A 23,670-nucleotide genomic window follows, 5' to 3' on the forward strand; every position below is an offset into this window, starting at 1 on the left:
TTTGCTAGTTAAATTAAATGTGAGTAATAAAACAATATGTATTATATAAAAATCACAGTCGTTTATTAATAAATACTGGTAATTAAGATAGACAGAGAATTACCAAAAGAGTTTAGCGTAATGAATGTCACTATGAATATCTAATACTAGAATGAAGGTTGAGTAGATATGTACGCCTGTCCGTTAACTCTGACAAAATTACGACCCACGTGGTTTTTTTACTCAAATCAAGCAGCGACTAAGGAACTTTTGAGACAATATCTGATCAATAAATATCTGAGGAACACCTATACATATTGTGAAACATACTGAAAATAAAAATTATTACAATTACAAGAATACATAATACAGATTACAAAGAATAAATTTGAGATCACTCAAAATATAAATATAAATTGTTAAAAAAAAAACTAGTCCTAAAATGAGTAATGAGTGTTATATATATAGTGTTTGTTTATACATATATATATATACATGTATACATCAGAAATCAAACACTCCTCGATAAAGACTTAATCTAAAAAATAAAATATATTTTATCCTACAAGCTGTAACACGGAAAATTGACGGAAATATTGCTTTATATTGATAATGATTTATTGCACTTTGTCTTTTATTTGCATGTTTTTAAATATAACGCTAGTACTTATTGAACAAACATTTTAAGACACGTACCATACAAGATGTAACATTAGGCCCGTATGATGTTTAAATTTTTTTTTTTATTAATATAAAGTCGTAATTTTGACAGACCAAAAGAGTCTGAACGATTTAATATCAAGCGTACTTACACGAATAAAAAAGCCTAACAAGAGAATCATTAACTACAAATAATAAATATATAATATCATGTAACTTAAGATTAAGTCATGGGCCCGATCTAGAAAAACCTTATCCTAATTTTACGTATAAACACTAAACCGACTGGGTCGAACTGCGTCCTATAAAGCTAGATATTTCGATAACTATCATTAATCTACTTTAACGTCTAGTTGCGCCGCGGGTAGACGCAGGCCGAGCTGACATCGTCTTGCAAATATTGAAAACTATGTCAGCCGTAACGCTAAGCGAACCACTTAGGGCAGTGTTGCTAAAAACCTGATTAAATGGAAAGTAACTCATCACTGATGAAACGAGGAAGCAATTTTTGTGCACCTACTGCATCATCTTCAGCTTGAACCTTAGCACTAGATAGGAAATAACTCTAATAAATACAAAGAAACCGCACAACGCGCCGACGTCCACCCAGAAATTCGCTTTGTCCATCGTCATTTCTTTGAGGAACAGACTCGGAGATCTATAGTGGCAGTACGGCAGAGAGCAGTGCAGTTTCTCTCTGCCGAATCCGTAGACCGACAGCATCGCACCCTCGAAGCCGTATCTGACGTAGCTCAGGTACGTCAGCCATTGGAGGTAGCTGGGGATGGCGTTGAAGTTGACGAAGAACCCGGAAAATAATACGACCGGTATGGTCGTGACCGGGCCCAGGTACACGCCGGTCTCTATCTTCATAGCGGCCCCGATCAACAAGCCCAGAGACTGAGCGACGAGAGCCGTGAGGATGTTTATCGTGGTGAACATCAGCACGCGGTCCGTCTGCATCGGCTGGCCCGTCATGAAGTACACTATTATCACGTACACGCCACTGAACACGATCTGGAATTGTAGCAATTTAATCGTATCAATATCTCATATCATTTTAAAAATTGAAAATATATCTTTACACTGGGAATAAATATTATAATTATTTTATATATAAAACATAATGTAGGTCATATGTTAATTTAGGATAAAGTTTTTTTTTACGTGTGAATAATAAATTATGCTGATGTTAATGTGTTTTAAATTTCAATCAACATTATATCAACACAGTGTAGATAAAAGATTTATTTTTAATTATTACCTGAAACGGTAAGTCTGCTATAGTCTTAGCGAAGTAGAAAGCTTTTAGTGAGTACCAGTAATTTAAATGCTCCCTCACAAACACGCTCATCTCAGTTGGGACTGAAACATAAGAGAATAATGTAAATAAATTAATTTGTTTGTTGACTAAAGCGGACCATTGGCTTTTTGTTTCTTAAGGGAAAAATATCTCTACCAATGATTGATTTTTATTAACTAAGGAGAAGGAACAAACAACATTTTGACTCGTCTCAGGAAGAACACTAGTTGTTATATAAAAGGTGTTAGTGTTTGAAATATTCTAGATCCGACCAAAACATTATCCTTTACCAACAAAAATTAGACACATAGAAATATTAAACCAGACAGATCTCACCGACGTGAGACAAATCCGGAAACAAACAAACTTATCAGAATCGTAAAATAAAACTAAGTTCCCTGTTTGCATGGCGAACCTTTTGTTCGTTTGCAAAATATGCGAAGCAAAAGAAAAGTGATTTAGAGTGACAGAACTAATCCATTGCCGGGATTCGAACCTGCAATGGATTATAACATATCTCAAACGCTAAAAACGTAATTATGCAAAGTTAATTCTTAATCGCTGTATACATACATGTTAAAATCGTGGGCATCATCGCCGTGAACATTGTGAACATCACAGTGAAGAATATACATCCGGCATTGCTCATCACCTTCGCAGCATCCTGACCGATATCATAATACAGGAATCCAATCAACAAACCGACAACTGTATGCGAACATAGCCTTAAATGAGTCAACATCGGATCCCGTAATATACTTCTGAACGTCCGTTTCAATAAGATCCAAAATTGCTTCCACCCTGACGTTGGGAACCCCGTGTTTTGGGGTTTCTTAGTGAAACTTTCACTCGAGTCCAGGAGTGAAGTGGTGCAGGTGACGGGAGCCAAGTTAGTTGAGTTCGGTAAAGCGTTCTGTTTCTCTGTGTTCAGAGTCGGCTCCGACATGTCTATCACAGTGCAGGTTGGTTTGTCTATAAGTATATAGTGGACACACATTAATGAGACGTTGGAATATATGTGTATAAAAAATATTTAAAACTATAATCCAAAAGGAGTTTCTAGAAGGGTAGTTTATAAATATTATTTTTTTTATTATGACAGATTTTAAATTCCTATATAAAACACTGCCTTATGCAAAAGCCAAATTATCACACATAAGTTATTTAATTATATTTCTCAAAACCACCACATATTACTTGCTTAAAATGTAATTATCGTTTTCATAGTATCAGATATTGTTTCACAGGTACCGTTGTTGTATCAGTATGTAATGTTAAATTTAATAAATACCGATAACTATCTCGAGGGCTTCTTTCTTCACGTTGTTTTTTGTCTGGTTGTTGTAATTACAGTTCTGAGGTACTGATGACGAAGAAGATGACGTCGAGGACTGTCCCCGGCCACAGTTGCCTTTGTTAACAGCCATGACCAGTTTGTGTACCCAGTCTCCATGCTCTCCGGTTGCTACTTCCATCACTGAAACACAGTATAATTTTAAAAACTGTCTTTGAATAAACAAATAAAATTAATATTAACGGAGTATAAAAATTAATACTACACATTTAGACCCATAAAATTCTAAAATACTTGAGAACTCACCATAATCGGCTGGGTTGTGATAACTGGGGCAATGCAGACTCATGGACGATAAAAATGGCACTAAACCTCTGACGGATCCTTGGTATATACACTGCCCTTCAGCTAAGGTATATAAGTAATCAAACATTTCGAACAGCCTGGCGGACGGTTGATGGATGGTGCAAATGATCGTTCTGCCTCCTCTGGCCAAGGACTTCAATAACGATATACATTGAAAACACGACGAGCTATCCAGTCCAGAAGTAGGCTCGTCGAAAAACATCACAGGTGGATTATTGACTAATTCTAATGCTATAGATAATCGTTTTTTCTGACCACCGGACAAATTTATAGTTCTCGTGTCTCCAGCTTCCACGAGGCTCAGCATCTCTAATATTTCATCAATGACTATCTTTTTAGCATTTATAGTCATATCTTTACCGAGTTTCAGATTCGCAGAGACATACATAGCTTCTCTGACTGTAAGATGCGGAAGGAGACAGTCATCCTGCATAATATAACAGGACAATTTCCTAAAACGTCGAAGGTTTCTCTCCTTTCCATTTATAAGAATTGAGCCACTTACATTTGAAGTCCTGGAACATTGGAATTCGGATGCAATTAAGAATTTTTTAAGTGATTGAATTAATTGTTGAAAATATTTAATATGTAAATAAAACATTCCATTTATAAGTGGCTAGTACGACTAAGACTAATATAGATTAAGTAAATAGACAAGTGTCTACATAAACGAATGTTACTTAGTCCACAAACGTGGTGCAAAAAAAAACTTAATATAATAATATATTTTTGGTTGGGTCTATTCCAAGAATCTTTCATAAAAAAAGTATCATCTGTTTTTACTTCATCTAGAGTACTAACCATTTTCGTCAAAGAATATTTAGGCATAATTATTTTGTTCCCAAGACCTACTTGACATCAGTTATTACTTTGAAAAAGTTGCGAAGCAACTTAGAAATAAAAAATATAATAGTGTGTTTTATAACTCACTTGTATCCCGCTAGAATATTCATCAGCGTACTTTTACCAGCCCCCGAAGGTCCCATAATCGCTGTCAATTCACTCGAACGGAAGGTCCCATTAATGCCTTTTAGAAGTGCTTTATAGCCTCTCTTTCTACCTTCGCTGACTGAATAAGACAGGTCCAGGAACTCTATGTCTACTGGAGGTCGTTTCGGTAGATGCGTCAGAGAAGCCATAGGCTTCTTCTGATCGCCTTCACTGTTAGGCACTTTTGGAACCAAACCGGTCATTGCTCCCGCACCACCATTACATAGATTCATCTGTGAGCCACTGAAAGGAGAAAAACAAAAAGATATACAAACGCCCTTATAGGAAACAATTACGATTTGTTAAGAAAACATTGAAATTTTACGTATTTCAATCATAACATCACAAATTAAACACTTGTACAGTTAGCCACTTTTCTTAATTTTCTAAATTTTATTATTTGACTTTAAATGTTTTGATGAATTACTTTTCAACAAATGTAAACGCGGAATATATTTAACAATTTCATTACTTCATGGATTACTGCTAGAGTAATCAAGTGTGCCTATATTTTGTTGAAGCAATTTCAGTTACGTAAGCCCAAGTTCAGGGTCGAGAGCTGGAACGTGATGTTTGTATTGTTTTCGTACTGAGGAGCTCTACACGTTACAGAATCTTATACCTGAGTAATGTACGGTCACGCCAAATACCTTGTCACAAGAAAATCTAATTAACTAATTAATCTAAGGCTCATATATATGTAGATACCAATTTTATAATATTTCATTAAAGAAATAATTAGTCAAGAAACAATTAGAAGGTTTTATAATAATTACCGCTTACATCAAATACTTTCGCACCTGAGTCTAACCTGAATAAACACATCTTGTTAGACTCTGTGGGCCAGAATATTATCCGAGTATAATGAATTCATATATGCTTTTGCCAAATACAGGTTACGCTTATAGGCACTTAACATTTGCTGAATACGAAATAAAATAACAGCATTTATATATATATTTATACAATTAGTTATAATTTTTACTTACTGCAAATTTTTCGACACACTAATATATCTTTAATATCAGTACCCAAAGTCCCAAAAAAATAAGAAAAATACAATATAACATATTTTTTTTTACATGATTTGGAAATATCCACATGTAGTTATAGTAAAAGATTTATGTTGGTCTAAATAACGTGTTTGACGCCCTAAATAAAATATTTGAAAGTATGCCAAGTTGATTAAACGAATATAAATTAGGGCGAATTTTTACAACAAAAAAATGTATTCTTAAATCGTATTCATTGATAAGCGATGTGATTTAAACAACCGTTTCAAATAAACAAAATTATAAAGTTCCTACATGTATATATTATATTCTATAATAAAAAAATGAATTACTCAAAGTGCTGCTAAGCGCGAATCTCGTAAACAGCTGAACCGAAATCAATTTCTTTTTTTTTTATTTACCTTGAAGTAGGAAGATTATAAAATTGACTGAAAAAGTCTAAAAACGGCACTTTTATATTTACACATACAACGATCCGTTACAACACTAAAGTGAATTTGAACTTTAGTACCATAGCTTAAAGTTTAAGTGTGAGTGGAGAGGTTCATGGAGGGGAGAACAAAATTTAGTGACGTTAGTATCGTATAATTATTGACGTCAATATTTGTTAATATTCGACTATTAAAAGAATTTTGATGTTTTACAATTTTTATTTTTTGACAAAACTAAAACTTGACTTATTAGCTTTCTGTTTTATTCATTTCAGCTCACCAAGCATTAAGAAAAATAATAAATTTAACCATCGCCTGTTAGGCGGTACACAGTTCCCCGGGTCAGCGAGGCATTTCTAAATTTGAAATTAACACGCACGAAGTCGCGGGCGAAAACTTGTATATGTATGTAATAAACATGTTTCTTCTGATTACAAAACAAAACCAAATAGGGTTATGTTTGAAATTTATATTTAATATAACAGATAAGTTACGACCGCCCTCATGTACTGTCTGATAAAAAGTTACTGTTGTCAACCCTGACTGCTGCAACATCGATCTAAACCTCTGATGATTTATTTATTTATTGTAATAGGAAACCAACGTTGTATACAATTTTGGGTAATCTTGAAAGAAAAACAAATGTGACAACGTGCCGGGAACACTTAAAAGCTTATTCAACATTCACAGGAACAGAAAATAATACAGTCAATAGTTCACTGTACGTGTATATAACTCAAACTTAACACAAAGGAGCACTGTGTTTTCAAGAAACGTTAAAATGTAAGGAATTAACCAATAATCGATAAAAATATGTACATTTTAATTTAATAGCAAATTTAAAAATAACTGTATTTCACTAATTTAAAGGAAATCCTATGCATTAGTTAAAATTTACCGATAATACTGGCACGTGAGCACTTAACGGAGAAACCAAAGATACCAAACGTCGTTTTGGAAAAGAGCTGACATTCTTACACTGGTAACAGGCGCAATTAAACTACTTTTCAAAAAAAACAACCAATTTTGTTCACACCACTTTTTTTTGAGGGGTTAACAGATAGACATCACTAACAACAAAAAATAACAAAATATAAAGCAGAACATTCTAAATGGGTAACCTTAAGATACATTTAGAAGGGAAATGAGCTTAGGAACTACGAATCACTAATACCTATTAAACACAAAACGTGTTTGAACCTAAAAGTCCAGTTCTCCGATAGCGGAGGCTAGCGTGAAATGAGTTATGCCCTGAATCAATCAAATATATTTTTTGACTATTCTAATTTCAATAATATTATTATTTAACAGTATGTCTCAATTTAATTTACATGTCTTACCAATTGTGCATTTTAAATTAAAATACGTCACCAAATTTGGTTTGTTTTTTAAATCGCTACTATAGCGTTATACCTAAAATTAATCTGAAATTGTTTTTTTCAATTAACACACAGATGGCGCTGTTCGCACTACCAAAAAAATAATTTTAAATAAAATTCTCAAAATAAAATGATGAAAACTTCTTTATTACTTTGCTTTTTGAAACAATACAATTAGTATTTTAAGACTTTTTTTCTTTAGTATATTACGTTACAAAACAGCATCTTTAAATATAGAATTTCTTTCATGACATGATAGTGAATAGGCCGAAGTTGTGTTGCTTTGACAACGGTTGAGATTATTTAGCGTTCTAGTTACAAGTAGGTGACCCAGGCATACCGCGTTAAATGATATCTGGGACGTTCTGGATGCTATGCGAAAGTTGGATAGATCTACTCCATCTAAATTGTAAGCCCTCAGGAGAAACTTGAGAGAAGAGAATCAGCAAATAAAGACGATCGATAAGTTGCATTTAAACCTAATCTGTATGGGTGTGGAACTTAGAATATCATATTACAATAACTTTGATGTGTTCTGTAAACGCTTTCTACACAATTTCAGTGTAAATAATGTAAAAACTATGATAAAAATTGACTAAAAGATATATATTTTTTTAACTTATTGTATAATAATATATTTATTTTTTATTATAATTAAATATTCACGTCCCGAATTTTGCATATTAAATGTTTATATTTAGCTCAGTTTCTTTGTCAATTTCCTACTGTTTCGAACAGACATCAATAAAAAAAATCCCTTAAAATTTGTCAATCGAAATGCGAACATATTAAATGATAAACACTTTAAGAAGAAACTTAATTTATTCAGCAGAACTCAATACAGAATGTGTTAATTAAAAAATGGATTTATTAAGTTTCCTTGTAAGTTATGAATCGTCTAAGATTTAGCGTCAGTAGTTTAAACAGATCTAAATGTATCTCTATGGTACATATTTATCTCGTCAAAAACTTAATTTCATCTCATTTTTATATTAATTATTTATAACCGATTGCATTAAAGTCTCGAATTTTGTTTTTTAAATCGCTGGCATTCCATTCAGAAGTTTACAAATAATGTCCGTAATTTGAACTGACGTCGCTCTATAAACAATAAAACAATATTAGGATAATGTGATAAGCGTGTTTAAATTATATATTACTTATAAAACTCACGTAAAGTCAAACGAAAAGTTACCTAAAACCATGAGGTTTTGGCTTGCCTAAAACATAACATCTAACAGATTTGAAATATAAAGAGGCAGTTGAAACGAATTGGAACATTATAAACGTGAATTTTAAAAGAGAAAATTTTCATAAAACGTGAATAATAATATTTCTCTGACGTACAAAATGAAAATGTTATCGTCTATAACGGAATGTTGAATACAAACAAATATGCAGTTTTTTCTTATTTAACATTGAGTTATTGAATAGAGTTGAGTTATATTTCATGTATTTTGAGCGTAATGCGTACTGTATTGAAAATATCTATGAACGAATTTCAATGTAAAATGTAAGGGGTGTGGATAATTAAGATTATTACTTGTGTAAAAATGTTATATATACTAACGCTGACAACTGTCCATTATTGAGCTGTTCCGGAGTCTTCACTTGAGTGAACATCACTTTGTCGCTGATCTCGCCACGGCTTCCTCGCCCCATCAGCGGCAAGTGTATCTGGGTGCCCTTTGACTCCATCTTCTTACTAGGCGTCATCGCTGTGTGACCATCCTGATGGAAACCCTGGAACAATTTGCCATTTCATCACTCAAACTTGCTGTTGCCGTTGTAATGATTTTTGTTTTTAATTATGCGTTATTCAGAACAATAACATTGTGTAGCCTAAATAATGCATATACATAAACACTTATAGATAGTTTTAAATAGAATTGTATGTAAAACGAAAAGGTGAGTTTCGCATGAAACGTTTGAAGAAAGAATGTGTTTTGTTTTGAAACTTTTCAAAATTAAAACAAGCCTACGCGCTCGTGTGGGCGTTACTGACGTCACTTCCATTGTGCACCCCCAGCCGTTTGTGAAGGCTTCTAGTTCTTTCCACTGGAGATGTAAGTGATATCTATACAGTTTTTCAAACATTGCAACAAATGTAACAACTCATCTGGGTGTTCGAAACGACAATACCTCTAGTGTTATATCCTTTAAGAGATTGACACATGTTAAGAATTTTGTAATGTTATGAAAGTTACTTAAAAACCTTAAAATTGGTTGTGTCAATAGCTCCATTCAATTGGTGGCTTTATGCATGACATTTAATTTGTTCAATATATAAAATGTCTCAGTCTAACGAAATATTATCTTGTTTGGATAGATGTTTGAATCATTCGAGTGTAAGAATAGAGTACAATTTGATGAGCAATATTTTAAACGATTCTTGCTTTTTCTGATTTCACTTAATGTTTAAAATAAAATTAATATTAACCTTTATTATTTTCCTTATTATTTTAAACGGTCGACTCACTTTTAGCAAAGACTTTAAGATCATAACATATTAGATTGACACACAACACTACGAACTTTCAATTACTTGATATTAGCCCATGCCAAAGTATAATAGGTAACGAAGTTGAAATAAGAATTATATAGATATCATTTAAATAGTTCTCGTTAGAATTCGTTTAATGTATGAAAAATATTATAAAAATAAAATAACTTACATCCATCTCTACTTTAGACGTGTTTTCTCGGTTATTTCTTTGTTTTATAAACAAGACTAAACATGTACCAAGTATAATTACAAATTATTGGGACAGCAATATTGGTTTAGACACTTTACAGAAATAACTGTCGAACAGTTCGAAATAGAATACCGAAAAAAAAATATCGGGAAGAGATTTTAAAATTATAAACATTACAACAAAGAATAAATGTATGCGTTGCACATAATTTACTCATAACTATGTATTTCTATATAATAAATACGATATCATGAAAATTTCACAAGATACAAGATGTCAGGACTGTTAAGAAATCTCATGTCTCAATAACACTCTGTTCTATGTAATATATTAATTACTTTTCATTTATTTTAAACTAATGTTTCTATTGATAAAAAAAAATATATTGTAATTAGTACTCGCGAAATATATATATATATATGCATAATCTTTTCACGTTTTCCAAAAAATATTTCAAAAAATGAACATCATTGTATAAATAGAATTACTAGCTATAAAAAAAAAACTAATTTTCAGCATTGAATTTGATCGAGACGTTAAAAAAAGATTCCTTTGACATGTTTTCATTTTATTTATAAAATAAAATTGATATTTACGTGTAAGCACATCCTGAGGCAACAACAAAGGGGACTGCAATCGTGGATAACACTGACTCCGTGACTCCGAGTTTACCGTTCGATACAATGACCTCTACAGAGTTGACCGTGCCATTAAAATTGGGTTATATCTTCAAAATAAAATCATATGAAAAGATTACGATAAGAATGAACGAGATTTTTTTAATACGATTTATCAAAAAATCTCATCATTTTCGTCACATATCCGTCACTTAATGTCATGAATGTCCTCGTGCAATCTGAAATAAGTTGCGAATGTTCGCGTTTACGCTACTGATTATAATTTAAATAATTTTAACGATAAGTATCTGATTTAATATATATAGATAACTTAAAACATTTCAAGGACCATGTGACTAATTAAAGAACGTCGTTCTATAAAATTATTGCATAATTTTACTTGCTACTACCCGCATCTTCTTTGGAGAAAATAATTGTAAATGCACGAAGCTAAGTATAAGATCCTAAATGTCTTGATATAATTCTTGAATTTCTAGAATTTATGTTGTAAAATAATGGGTTTTGTAAGAGGTCACGATGTCTAGAAGTTACTAATTTAGTCTATGGACTCCTTCAAGATCAGGGGTGTCGTACTAACAAGATTTAAGTTATTTCATCGATAAAATAAAGCAAATATGATCATACAGTATCAAAAAAGAATAACTTTTCAACAACCAAATCCTGCTTTATCATTTACCCAGTCTACTAAAGTTTCGTCATAATATGTTCATTCATCTAAAATGACATTTTAAATAATACATATTTTTTTAAACCTGTCCAGCATGCTCTTAATCATAACGTATTTATAAGTACGTAGAACTATACATGTAATTGAAATATTCTACAACATAAATAATAAATTCCTTACCGGGTATTACATTTTTTGCATTTATTATTGTTTATTGTCATTGTCAATAAAAATCATTTCGAAATGACATCTGTATTAATCTATAAATTAAAATTACACACATATACATGATTTAAACAATTTAAAAAATCATATACTTTTAAAACCAATATGAAAAAGGATGTAAGACGCACAAATTGTTTTTATCACAGAGTTCATTAACATGACCTGCTTCCTTCTTGAAACAAATCGTGTCATAAAGGTGAAATACACAAGAATTGTTCAAAATACTACACAAGATATATATTGAATGAAGTAAGACCAATAAATGAGAACACAGTAATAATGTGTTGAGTTCCTATAATATGTAAAGTCCATACCTGCACCAAAGTCCCGCTTATATTCGCCAGCATCGCCTCTACCGGACACCGAATGTATTAACACTGAATCTGATAGACAAAATAGTCTACTGATAAATCAAATCGACGGTCTATATCTGTCTACGTAAACGAGTAGCAACTAAAGTCGAATCCGATAAACTAAATCATACCAAAAGATTTAACAGAATAAAGAGAATTTTATACACTTGAATATGAATGCCAATGTGTCTTAAAATACCAAAATGGGAGGTTAAACTGCTCAGTGAAAACATAAATGAATCTATTAACATGCACCCCAGAAATAATTTCATACGTTACAAAGAAGCTCACATATATAAAACATTTTTTCATTAAATAAGGAAAAGTATGTCGTCGACTAGAATAGAAGTATACTCGAGAACTCGTTACGGAGCAAATTTTTGTTGAAGTTTTTACTTTGAAATTAACGTATGCTCTTCCGTTTATATGGGATAAGTATAGATTAAACATATATCAAAGAAAATGTTTACCTCTTCCTTGATACAAACACAATATATGTAATTATTGAACTATAATTTTATAAATTTATAAAGAACATTTTAAATATGACTGTAAATCACTGCGAAATCCGACAACACTGAATTATAATTATCTGAAAAGTATTAACGATGTCGTCAGTTTTGGTGGCAACAAATTATCTTAATGTAATCGTTTGATCAAAGTACAGTCCGGACGACAAGTCAAATGATTTGTAACAGTATATACTTGTATTATATAAAGACATCTATTACACTGTTAATACGAACATTATTTAGGAATACGTTATGAAATTTACTGATGAATTCGTGCTATCGTGATAAACTCTGTCCTAGATTTACTAAAACATCTAACTCCTAAAGTAGGTTAGATCGGAGTCTTCATTTTGAATTGTACTTTTCATAATTTGACTTACAGTTAATATTTGCTTCTACATGTAATTAAATGTTTAAGTTTATCGCGGTCAAATGTAAAAAAATATTTTGTCTTATATTATAATAAGAGTATTTTTTACGATAATAATAAAAATAACCGATTTCAAAGAGAAATAGTTTCATTAGCTGTCCATTCATCTTGATGTTTATTAGAGCCTTGTAAGTTATATTTTCGTATGATGAAGACGCTCTCAAAGAAAATCCCTATTTAAACTCGGTTTGGCAAGCAATATATGTGTGTATGTACGATTCCTCAAGCATGCATACATAATATAAGCATGCATACATAATAAATATTAGGATTTCAAAATAAGTATAACTTAAGTAAAATATAATAAAATATTTTTCGAATTATACTATGCGTATTTTATTATTTTAAAAAGTACATACGACACATCTCGCCTGCCCGTGATCACGGTTGCTGCAAAGTAACCGAAACGCCGGGAGTGTGTACTTAGGTTCATTTAAATGAATACTCGCGAAAGTATGAGATCTCATTAAAATATAAATAATTTTCGTAACAATTCTAACAAATTAACAAAGACTGTACAGATTTGATATCACGGTAATACATATTCTCTTTATAATCCTGATAAAACTGTTACAAAATTATTATCATCAATAATTAATCTATTCCAATGATAATGACTTTTTCTACAGTCATACGACGTGAAACATTGAACTTAAAGCGATAGCAGGCTGGTTTCTGGCACGTATCAATTAGTTTTTATGTTAATTTTTACATATATAAGGTCTTACATATAGAATTGTAGGAGGTACTTTACAAAGCAGAAAACATTTTGGGATTATTTAATTACATCGCGATGTTGGACCTTTGTTATTTTATTAATTTATATCAGTACAGAGTTTCAAATGCGTTTTGCATGTAATACTATTAATTCCATTTCTTCATAGCATTTATCAACTGAATATGTTGTGAAAACAGAAGGTGATCATTTATTAATAGATGTCTGGCCTCACGTGTGCTTTTAAATATTCACTACTAACTTCAAAATTAGGATACATTATCCAAAGAACTTTACCTGTTTTTTTTTTATATCAAAACAAAAAACCAAAATATAAAAAATAATACCTTACACTTAAGCATCGAGTATTTTTGGATAATGGATGAAGTAGTCTCTAATTTCAAAAATATATATTGCTAAGTAGGTATTGTGTAGTATATATGCAAATTACACCAAGCAAATTAAACTTTGAATCCGATACTAAAAAACTCATTAGAAAGTCTATATTGGAACAAAGTTTTATTAGAGTTATAATAAAACGTCAGGAAACTACTAATCCACTGACAATTTTAATGCCGAATTTTTGTCGTTTATAAATACATCGAAATAATAAGAAATATATACACTTTCACTGTCTGCGTTTCTTATCTCACTCGTTATAGATACTGAATATATCCTGAATATAAGACGAGCGAGCCAATTTAATTTATAATATACTAGTTTTTGCCCGCGACTTCGTCCGCGTTAATTTCGGAATTAGTAATATATGTATAGCTGACCGGACGAACTCTATTCCGCTCCAGAGGCCATAAATAACCAGATATAGGAATTTAGTAAGTTTTTATTATTTTTCAATCGAACAGAATTAAATATCCTAGGTATGCCGCCTAGTTCTAAGCTATCTCCCCATCAATTTTCAACTATACCCCAACAGCCGTTTTTCAGTAATAAATAGCGTGACTAACACAACTTTCTTATATATATAGCTTTAACTATTAAGAGTCAACCCACATGTGCTAAAAGTCAAATAAAACCATACAATCATTGTCTAAATAAATGTACAAGCTAAGAATCCGAAACGAAATAAAAAATTCTTTCATTTAATGTTACTATGAACTGAATTTTCATTTATATTTAACCAGTTCAATACAAGTTTTCAAAACAGCGTAACGAGAGATTGCTTTAGAAGAATAAACTGTATCGCAACATTTTAGGGTTCAAATTGTATTAAGGCTGGGTCTCCAGCGATCGATATGCAGCACGTATCGTGCTTTGTTTCAAGTCGTTTCATTTCATGCTTATTAGAAGCCTTTCTTCTTTGTTTTTTTAAAAATCACAATTCTTAGAGTCCGCGTGCCTAGTACACGTCGGAACCATTTAATAAATCGGCACTTCAAGGTTAATTCCAGTATACAACAACCAGGACATTCAATCAGAGACCTTCATATAAGTACTCACTTTCTTAATACTAAATCAATGAAATTTTTACTCTTCAAAATTAGTAATATCATTATGTGGCAGATAAAAGCGAAATATAAAATAGACCGATAATACAAATTTAAGGATACTCATGAACGTGTCACCGACGAGGTCCAGATTAAGGAAGACGGTCATAAAATGTAGACCCGAAGGTCGACCCAATATGATCAGACAAAGACCTGTATGTTATAGCTATTAAATGCTAATTGCTAGTTATATATTTAAATAGCATTAATATTTATGTCCTATATAAATACTGTGTAAAGGAACTGATTATAATTATAAACATGCATCACAGTCATGTGTTGTCAGCACGCTTAACGTTTCGGCTAAGTTGCACTGTCCGCGCTCCGTGATCGCAAGCTAACTAATGACAGCGTTAACAACCCTTTGTTTATTACAATTTTATTCATAAAACATGAAGCTCTTAAAGAACTCTGTTAGTTTATAACACAATCAATTCGACTTCTTACAATACTCAAGTGTTATATACGCGAGACGACTTAAATTATTCCATATACTTAGCAACAATCTTTGATCACCGTGCTAGTTATCTCGGATGTGACCTCTGATAACTTGGTAATATTTTAATCAAACAGTTACATTGTTAGTATCTGAAGCTAACTGATAATGAATTCATTGATCAAGATAACTGTCTGATGCGACGTCATTCAAATGAATGAATTACAAGCAATAATTAATTATATATTATTACGTTAAAGTAAACGTAGTTGTTTGATATTACATCGACATATTTAATAATTATAATATTGCAAAAGCGAAAGCTATCTGTTTCTTTTTTGCACGTCATTAAGCAATCAGCTCAAATAAAACTAGGTATATTAAAAAGAGCATTTTGCCTTTGATTATATTTCCAAAGAAATAATAAAAGTAGAGACAAATGCAGGATATAGAACTGTGTTATAATAAATTTAAATTATACAATTTTAGTATCAAACTCAGGTCATGCTACTATATTCCTTGTTGGTCGTTCATCGTATACATTTACGTCTATGTAGCTCCAGTTTGTGGCTGGATCGTAAGTCGTCGAAATATCGGAGGCTTAATGATGCATATTTTTCTTTTGTTAACACCATATATTTTAAATATCCATTTATTATCATGAAATAATTAATCGTGTTGTGAAATATATTGCCCCCATTTATTATATTAATCTTTGGAAATTTTATATACACTAACACCGTTAGTAGGGACGGGGTCATAATTCTAACGTATTTTCAAGCACGCTTCTAACGTTGAGTTTAAAATAGCCACCGAAATGTTGAAATGGCTCTATTTTGGACACACTGAGCATAAAATGGACGTCTTTAATATACTGATATCTTTTAATTCCTTAATTAACATTAAAATTTCTAAAGAATTACGCTTTGTGTAAAACACATGAGGAATATTTTATTCAGATCAACGAGAAAGAATAAAGCCTAACTATTGAAAGTGTTAGTTGGTTTCTCGCGAATAGGAAATAATGCTATTAAGACTTGTTTTTCATTAACTGCATTCTAACCTGCTAAACTGAACTGCGCTAGGAAACACTTGTTTTAGTTAAGAAACTCCTACAACACAGATTTTCTTTAAATATTTTCAATGGACTTTGGAAACTTTATTGTTTTAATAAAAGTGACATTCAACATTGAGATACAAAATAACGATTGCTGTTTCAAAGATAGTATTTTGGGTTTAGGAGTATTATATTCTCAAAAAAGTTATTACTGAAACTCCCAGCCTCCATATCTCACCCGAATAAGATCAGAAATAAGAAGGCTCTATAAACCAAATAACCGAGTCTGTAGCTTTTCCCACATATAACTGAGCATTAAATCAGTAATAACTAATATTCTACAGGAAATACTCTTATGACTCTTTTTTTGCATTTATTCTATGATTTTAGATCACGTACTAAAAAACCAAATAATATATATTTAACTAGATATTTTTTGTGGACTCCTTACTTTAGATTGTACAAACAGTAAGTATAAAAACACCAAGGTCGAAATGTTAGTGACGTAATTGCGTTAGGATCAATACTTGTTAAGCAGTACCTTGCCTGCTTTGTTGGTAATTTTTAAGATATGTCATAACAACATTACAGTGCCAGTTAGCAGGAACCGTATAATACATGAAGCCTTCCTAACGGTAAACAGACAAGTCATAAAAGAACAGACCTTAAGTAACAACAAAACAGGTATTTGGAAAAAATATTTAAATTACTTCATTCAAATAAAATTTTCCAGACAAGGTTGATGTACAGACGTTTGTTCAAAAATAAAACAATATGTTTATAAAAGAAAGTCGTGTTATTTACACTATTTATTACTCGAGAATGGAACTGATTTTTATGACTTAGGATTTTTTTTGTATTTACCTCCGTAGCGAAAAGCTATAAAAAACACTGGAAAACTCTACAAAGAAAAAAGGAAAAAGTATTTCTCCATATAAAATGTTCGTAAGTTTGGTAACCGTCAAACATTTAATATTCATCCCATCGACACGGTGAAGTTTCCCCTCAGATAAAAGAACATTTTTAAATATAGGTCTCGATCGACAATATACTTCCTCAACGTTCTGATCTTTGCGTGTTTTTTTTTAATGCTATGGCTTCATTCGCACTGAACCATCGCGTTTTTTAAATTTTTAATATCTATAATGTCAGTTATGAAAAATTATTGACATGTAAAATAACTGTCAAATATTTTATGGGTGCGTTCAGGAATTTATATTAACGTCATCAATTTAGCCAATCTGTTACGCGACAATCAATGAATGTTTGGTGGTATGAAATTTGCCGCGTGCCGTAATAACAGTATAAAAATAAATAGGTCATACATTAAAATTATATTAAACTCATATAAAATGATACGAGTGTTTGATAGCAATCCATCTGACGAGATTCATTCATGTCAGTAGGATAATATTTCTATGGCACATTTAAATAAAAATTGAAAAAGTCCTCAAAATATTCGATTACTCTATGCTGTATCGCAATTATAAAACGTCGATATATACATACATATATTTTAAATACAATTTTAAAACGAAAATCTTTGAGTTGAGTTTCAACTAACAGACACATTTCGAGCAAATAAAGTTTTCGTAAGAAATTTGTAACGCTTATATAGAGTCAAAAAAAGATTCGATCAAATAACCACGAAGCCAAATGTCTTAACATTACGTCCCTGTCAAAACAAACCAGTATTAATATAATTGTGTGACAAAAATGACAAAAAAATTCTTAAACAAAACGACTCAAACAAACAACTCATCCTTTGCTATAAAAATGCATAGTTGCCAAAGTATTAGTTAGCCTAATCCAAATATTATATGTATAAACAAAAAAATGTGTGAAACATTGTGTGTCGCTCCAAGTATTCTATCAATTATAATGAATTTATTTCTGGCAACACAAAAGGAATTCAGTGATAACAATCTCGTAATATTCCGTCCAATTACTTGTATAACGGGCATTATGTGGAAAGCGTTTATAAAAAAACGATTAAAATAAATAAAAATCGGAAAATCGGAACTTGCTGGTTAGGATTAAAATAGTTTATGATGGAATTATATTTTATAATTATCACTTGGGATGTCCGGCCATAAAAAATATTTTATTCCTTAACCAATAACCGTTAAACGAAATATATATATATTTAACTAATCCTGTTTTAGGAACTAAGATACATAAAAATAAAGAAATGAGAAGAATTATATTAATCGTGAATATTAACAACATAATCTAGTCTTGAAAAGTGACAAAAGTAATTGGCACTGGTTTGAAAATACTAAGTTAATATTGAGTGTTAATTAATAAAACTTATCTGTATTCGATGAGATGAAAACGAATTATCTTGTTATAATCACTTCCCATATTAATAACGCCGGATGTTATTATTTTATTATGTTACTAGCGAACTGCTTGCTCGTGATTGTGTTCTTGTCAACACAGTAAGTGAGAATGCGGACTTTATATTAACAATATTTCACAAAACTAAAACATTATTATATTGTGTTGAGAAATGAAGAAAAATTAACAAAATATACGTACTCTGTGTGCTAAATTGTATAATTGAGACAGAAATAACTCTGGTTTATAGGTAATTGTGAAGTTTAAGAACAATATGTAATGAAATATTTTAACTTTGTTTTAAATTATTTATATTATATTCTCTATAATGACTATACTTTAGATATTTTTACCACACGTTTGAATCGTTACATACGGAGCGTAAACAGATTTTTGTATGTAACTTTCGTACGCAATGCTGCGAGTCAAACTAGCAGTAAGCATACTTAGTACAGGACAATCTAATAATATCTTTAGAAGATAATTTACGCAGAACAATTGCGATATTTACAACAGCAGTGTGAATATTTATTTTTAGCTTGAATATTGATTGCAGGTTCTTAATAAAGAACTTTTTGCTATAATTCGCTTACATCCGAAATATTTTCCACTTTTAAACTAACTGCACTTGAAATCTAGCGGCAAACCAACATTTTTATTCGACGAAACGTATCAAAATACGGCTTGTAATATCATGAATACGATTTAAAAAACTATATCCTAGGAACGGACATGAAATAAAATATGTTACCTACTCTATTAGTTAATCGCTTAGTAACGCGCGGTCTGTATAATTTGGAAGCGTTACATAATTTAATTATGATAATATATTTTTGCAGTAATAGCATAATAATAATAATATAGTATTAATCTTTTCTTTATTTACTTTGAAATAGTAAATAAAGAAACTCATTCAATATACTCTTATATTAAGTATAAATAATTATATCTATGTACATGTAAATTACAATATATTTAAAAATATATATTAATCACAGATTATTATTAATTAAATATTTAATTTATTTTCTTTATATAAGATCTCATTATTATTTTTTTGTATTTAACTAAGGAAAAGTTAGGTTAGGATGGGTTAGTATCTGTTACAATGCGACAACGGACCTTCTCACCAGTCTGGATTTCATCTGTCGTAAAAATATTATATGACACATAGTTTTATAAAACGCATTAGTGTTCTTTCTAGCAGTAAAATATCACCTTATATATCAAGTAGACGCTATTTTCAAATTAAAATGTTACGCCAATTAAATATACATTTAAATTTCGGACGCTAGTTATTTAAAACCATTTTATGTTCTCATCATCGTCTGTCACTTTTTTTGCCCGTTCGTTAAGGTTCAATCGAGCTGAAATTAATACCGAATACTCAAGTCAAAAAATCTAGTTTTAAATGAAGGCAACACGAGCGTAGATTTATTTGGTATACTTGAAGCTCGCGAGGGAATCAAAACCAATAGCAGGCTTTCCGTTGACCCAGAATCATTATAATTGGCAGAAGCTATTTCATGTAACAGAAATAAAGGAAATTTGTCCATCTGAAAACTGTCCATCTGTAGGTGTATTACAAAATAGGTATATTTCCAGGATCCCAGTGCTATTGAAGCCATAGTATATATAAAGAGTTTAAAAAATTGTTATCGTTTTAAGATAACAAGATTACAGTTAAATTAACCGCGATCTATACACGGCTTAAACTTTAAAATCATGTTTAGTAATAATCAACGTCAGTAAGTTTTATAATAATTTATTATTCACAAAATAACTGAAAGAAATATTCGTAACCGGAACCGTTTTTCAGTATTGAAACCTCCATTGCACGTCAAACTGTAAGTTTGCCGTTTTTTGATGAACCAATTTATAATCCCCGTATATCGTTCACAAAATTATGTTTTCAATACAAATATTTAATATCACAAACGCGTAAATTTCTATGTTTATGATCATAACCAATTCAGGCTTTACAGTTTTAATTAAAACGGAACACAATGATTACGTGCACATAACTTTAACAATGAAATAAATAAAAATATATATATATTGATAATGTTCCGTATAATAATAGAAATAATTCAATCACTTCATATGTATTTAATAGACAACAAATATTATTCTCCCATTGTCAAACTATAAATGTTAGGAGGTTCGCTCTATTTTTATAGAGTTATTGTTGGTATCTCAACACGGATTCTCTGAATAATATATTATGAAATACCAACAACAATATATATAAATATCGATTTTACTATCCGACGAATAAAAGACTGATTTATACTTTATTGTTTCGAATAATATTTCCGATCATTCATATTTAATAACGCGAATTAAGAGCGCAACCAGCCAACGCATAACAAAAGGCAAATTACTCTAAGGAATGCTTAAAAAATGACAGAGATTTATTATTACATGAAACATGATATGTTTCTCTGAAATCATCAAATCCTTGTTCCTTTGAACCGACAAAACAAATCTCAAAAGGATTCATACTAAGAAACTGCACGCGAAACCTGTTTAGCGCGATGGTAGGGAGGATTTGAACAAAAAGGATTTGACATACTCATATCGATAAGTTTAATTAAACAAACTCATACGAACATTTAAATATCTGCCAGTGATGCATCCCAGCTGGATATTCAAACAAAGATTTCCAACTACAAAGCCATAATAAAATGAAACAAGCAACGGTCTATAAAAATAAACATGCACCCCTAGTGTTCCTTTTAAATTCACAAAATAATTAAACAATTATATTTACCTCAGTAAAAATATAATATCCACACACAAAAACACGTCACTTATTACAAAACACTGGAAGCCCTGTTACGAGGGTGGAGCTACACGTCTTCTGTCGTCGGACGTCAGTATGCTACTGACTGACTCATTCAGTCAGCCAACGAACTCTGCCGGCGAGAACACACGAACTGAGCCGAAGTCCCACAGCTGTTTAATGTTTTTGCCTCGAGTCTCAACAGACGAACGAATCGATTCCAATCCGATGTGACGTAATATTCTTATAATACTTTCACATGAAACGAGATTCAGTTACGAAAAACTACGCTTTAACTAACCACCTGTAAAATATCACTGAATTTTTCATAACATAGAAATAAAAGATTTTTCATATTATTCCGCTGAGTCTGAGACTAGTGTAGACTATAGAGGGATATTTTTGTACACTGATGTGTTGTAATTGGAATATATCGATGATTTGTAACTATCACCTTGTTATTGCTATCATCAGACGTCACAAATGAAAATAAAAGACATTACAATACAACAAAGAGCACACTTCCTCTATAAATGAAAGCATGAATGCAAATTAGTTAAATATATTGAATCCCGAGTGCGTCGAGTACACGTGCACTGGACGAGAAAGAGATAGAGTCGATCGATTCCACTAGATCCGTCTCCCTCTAGAGCCATCTCACTCCCGCATTCACTGCAGACAGGGCTGTTCTAGCCGGGGGATGTACTGTCGAGCGTGGAGTGTGGACTGGCCTATTTAAAGAACTTTGGCGCTTTATTAATTAGTAAAAACTTACGTTTCAGTCGCTTCCTATAACGAGATGTGACATCTCAGGTACATTTCATTTAATAGGTATCTATAAATAGAGAACAATGGAGAATGACCGCATACTGATATCCATTAATGTGCGGTTTAAAGGCGAATCGTTAATGAACTTGGGTTTCAGAATTTGAATACGTTCCCATATCGAACTGGTGCTTGCAGATAGTTTTTGTATTTGATTGCTACGTTCTTATAACATTTCATATATTAAATTATAATTACATTATAATCATACCGCAACTATATAAAATGTATTGGAAACTCTTGCAAGTAATTCGTAGGAACAAGGCCAAGTTTGGCGACAAAGATCGATAAGGATCTTTAAAATTAGATATTCTTACATTCGTTATAATATTTTAAATACATGTGTGTATAATATAGAATTTAAATCAACTTTAAATTCAAATTAAAAACTATTTTAATTTAATTGTGGTTTTAAATGTACTCGACATTATCGCTTAAGACAGATGGTAAGATGACTTTTCATTTGGATATAAAACTTTTGAAAATACAATTATATATACGTAAAAATGATAACGTATACGTAAAAACGCGTGATCTATCCAAAAACTCATATTATTTAATTTTGACGATAATAACGTTACCGATATTAAAAAAGGATCTGTAAATAAAATACTTATCTAAATAAATTAAGAAAATAGTATATAATATGTCAGAATATATTTTAATCGGAAGTTCCAGGACGTCGACCTTTGTCGATTCCATGCATCACCATTTCCTGGTAACAATTTTCCTTTGTTTTTTTAATCAGTATCACCTTTTACACATACAAACATAGTTGAATTTATTTATTGCCTATTAATCATCAATAAGGTACTTATCATGTTGACCCCTCTTTATATTATAATTACATTGTAATAAATGTCAATGTATAATGGTGTACTTATTGAAAATTTTAAATAAGATTTAATTATTAATAATGAGGGATTGTTTCAAATTAAATATGGAGTTTTTGAAAATGGGAAACATAACATTGATATATAATTTTAGTTGATAGTAATGAAAATATTAGAGTTTGGTAATTTATAATAATTATGCTTGGTGAAATGTAACACAAATCGGAGGTCGGTGGTG

At 31.1% G+C, this 23,670-nt stretch overlaps 1 protein-coding gene across 2 annotated transcripts; it reads right to left on the reverse strand.

Annotated features, from left to right (window-relative positions):
• Window positions 1–39: 39 nt before the first annotated feature.
• Window positions 40–22,305, reverse strand: LOC116768348 (ATP-binding cassette sub-family G member 4). Of its 2 annotated transcripts, XM_032659039.2 has the most exons (9): window positions 21,763–22,305; window positions 11,956–12,024; window positions 8,986–9,158; window positions 4,533–4,835; window positions 3,543–4,117; window positions 3,234–3,419; window positions 2,516–2,914; window positions 1,904–2,004; window positions 40–1,656 (listed from the first exon to the last, which is right to left on the reverse strand). In XM_032659039.2, the coding sequence occupies exons 2-9, from the start codon at window positions 11,986–11,988 to the stop codon at window positions 1,156–1,158; spliced, it is 2,271 nt and encodes a 756-aa protein (XP_032514930.1). In that variant the 5' UTR covers window positions 11,989–12,024; window positions 21,763–22,305; the 3' UTR covers window positions 40–1,155. The 2 variants fall into 2 exon arrangements, with proteins under 2 accessions (XP_032514930.1, XP_032514931.1); XM_032659040.2 differs by lacking the exon at window positions 11,956–12,024 and having other exon boundaries at window positions 21,763–22,301.
• Between the last annotated feature and the right edge of the window lie 1,365 nt (window positions 22,306–23,670).

The sequence above is a fragment of the Danaus plexippus genome, chromosome 4 (assembly GCF_018135715.1).
Source record: "Danaus plexippus chromosome 4, MEX_DaPlex, whole genome shotgun sequence".
Taxonomy (NCBI): domain Eukaryota; kingdom Metazoa; phylum Arthropoda; class Insecta; order Lepidoptera; family Nymphalidae; genus Danaus; species Danaus plexippus.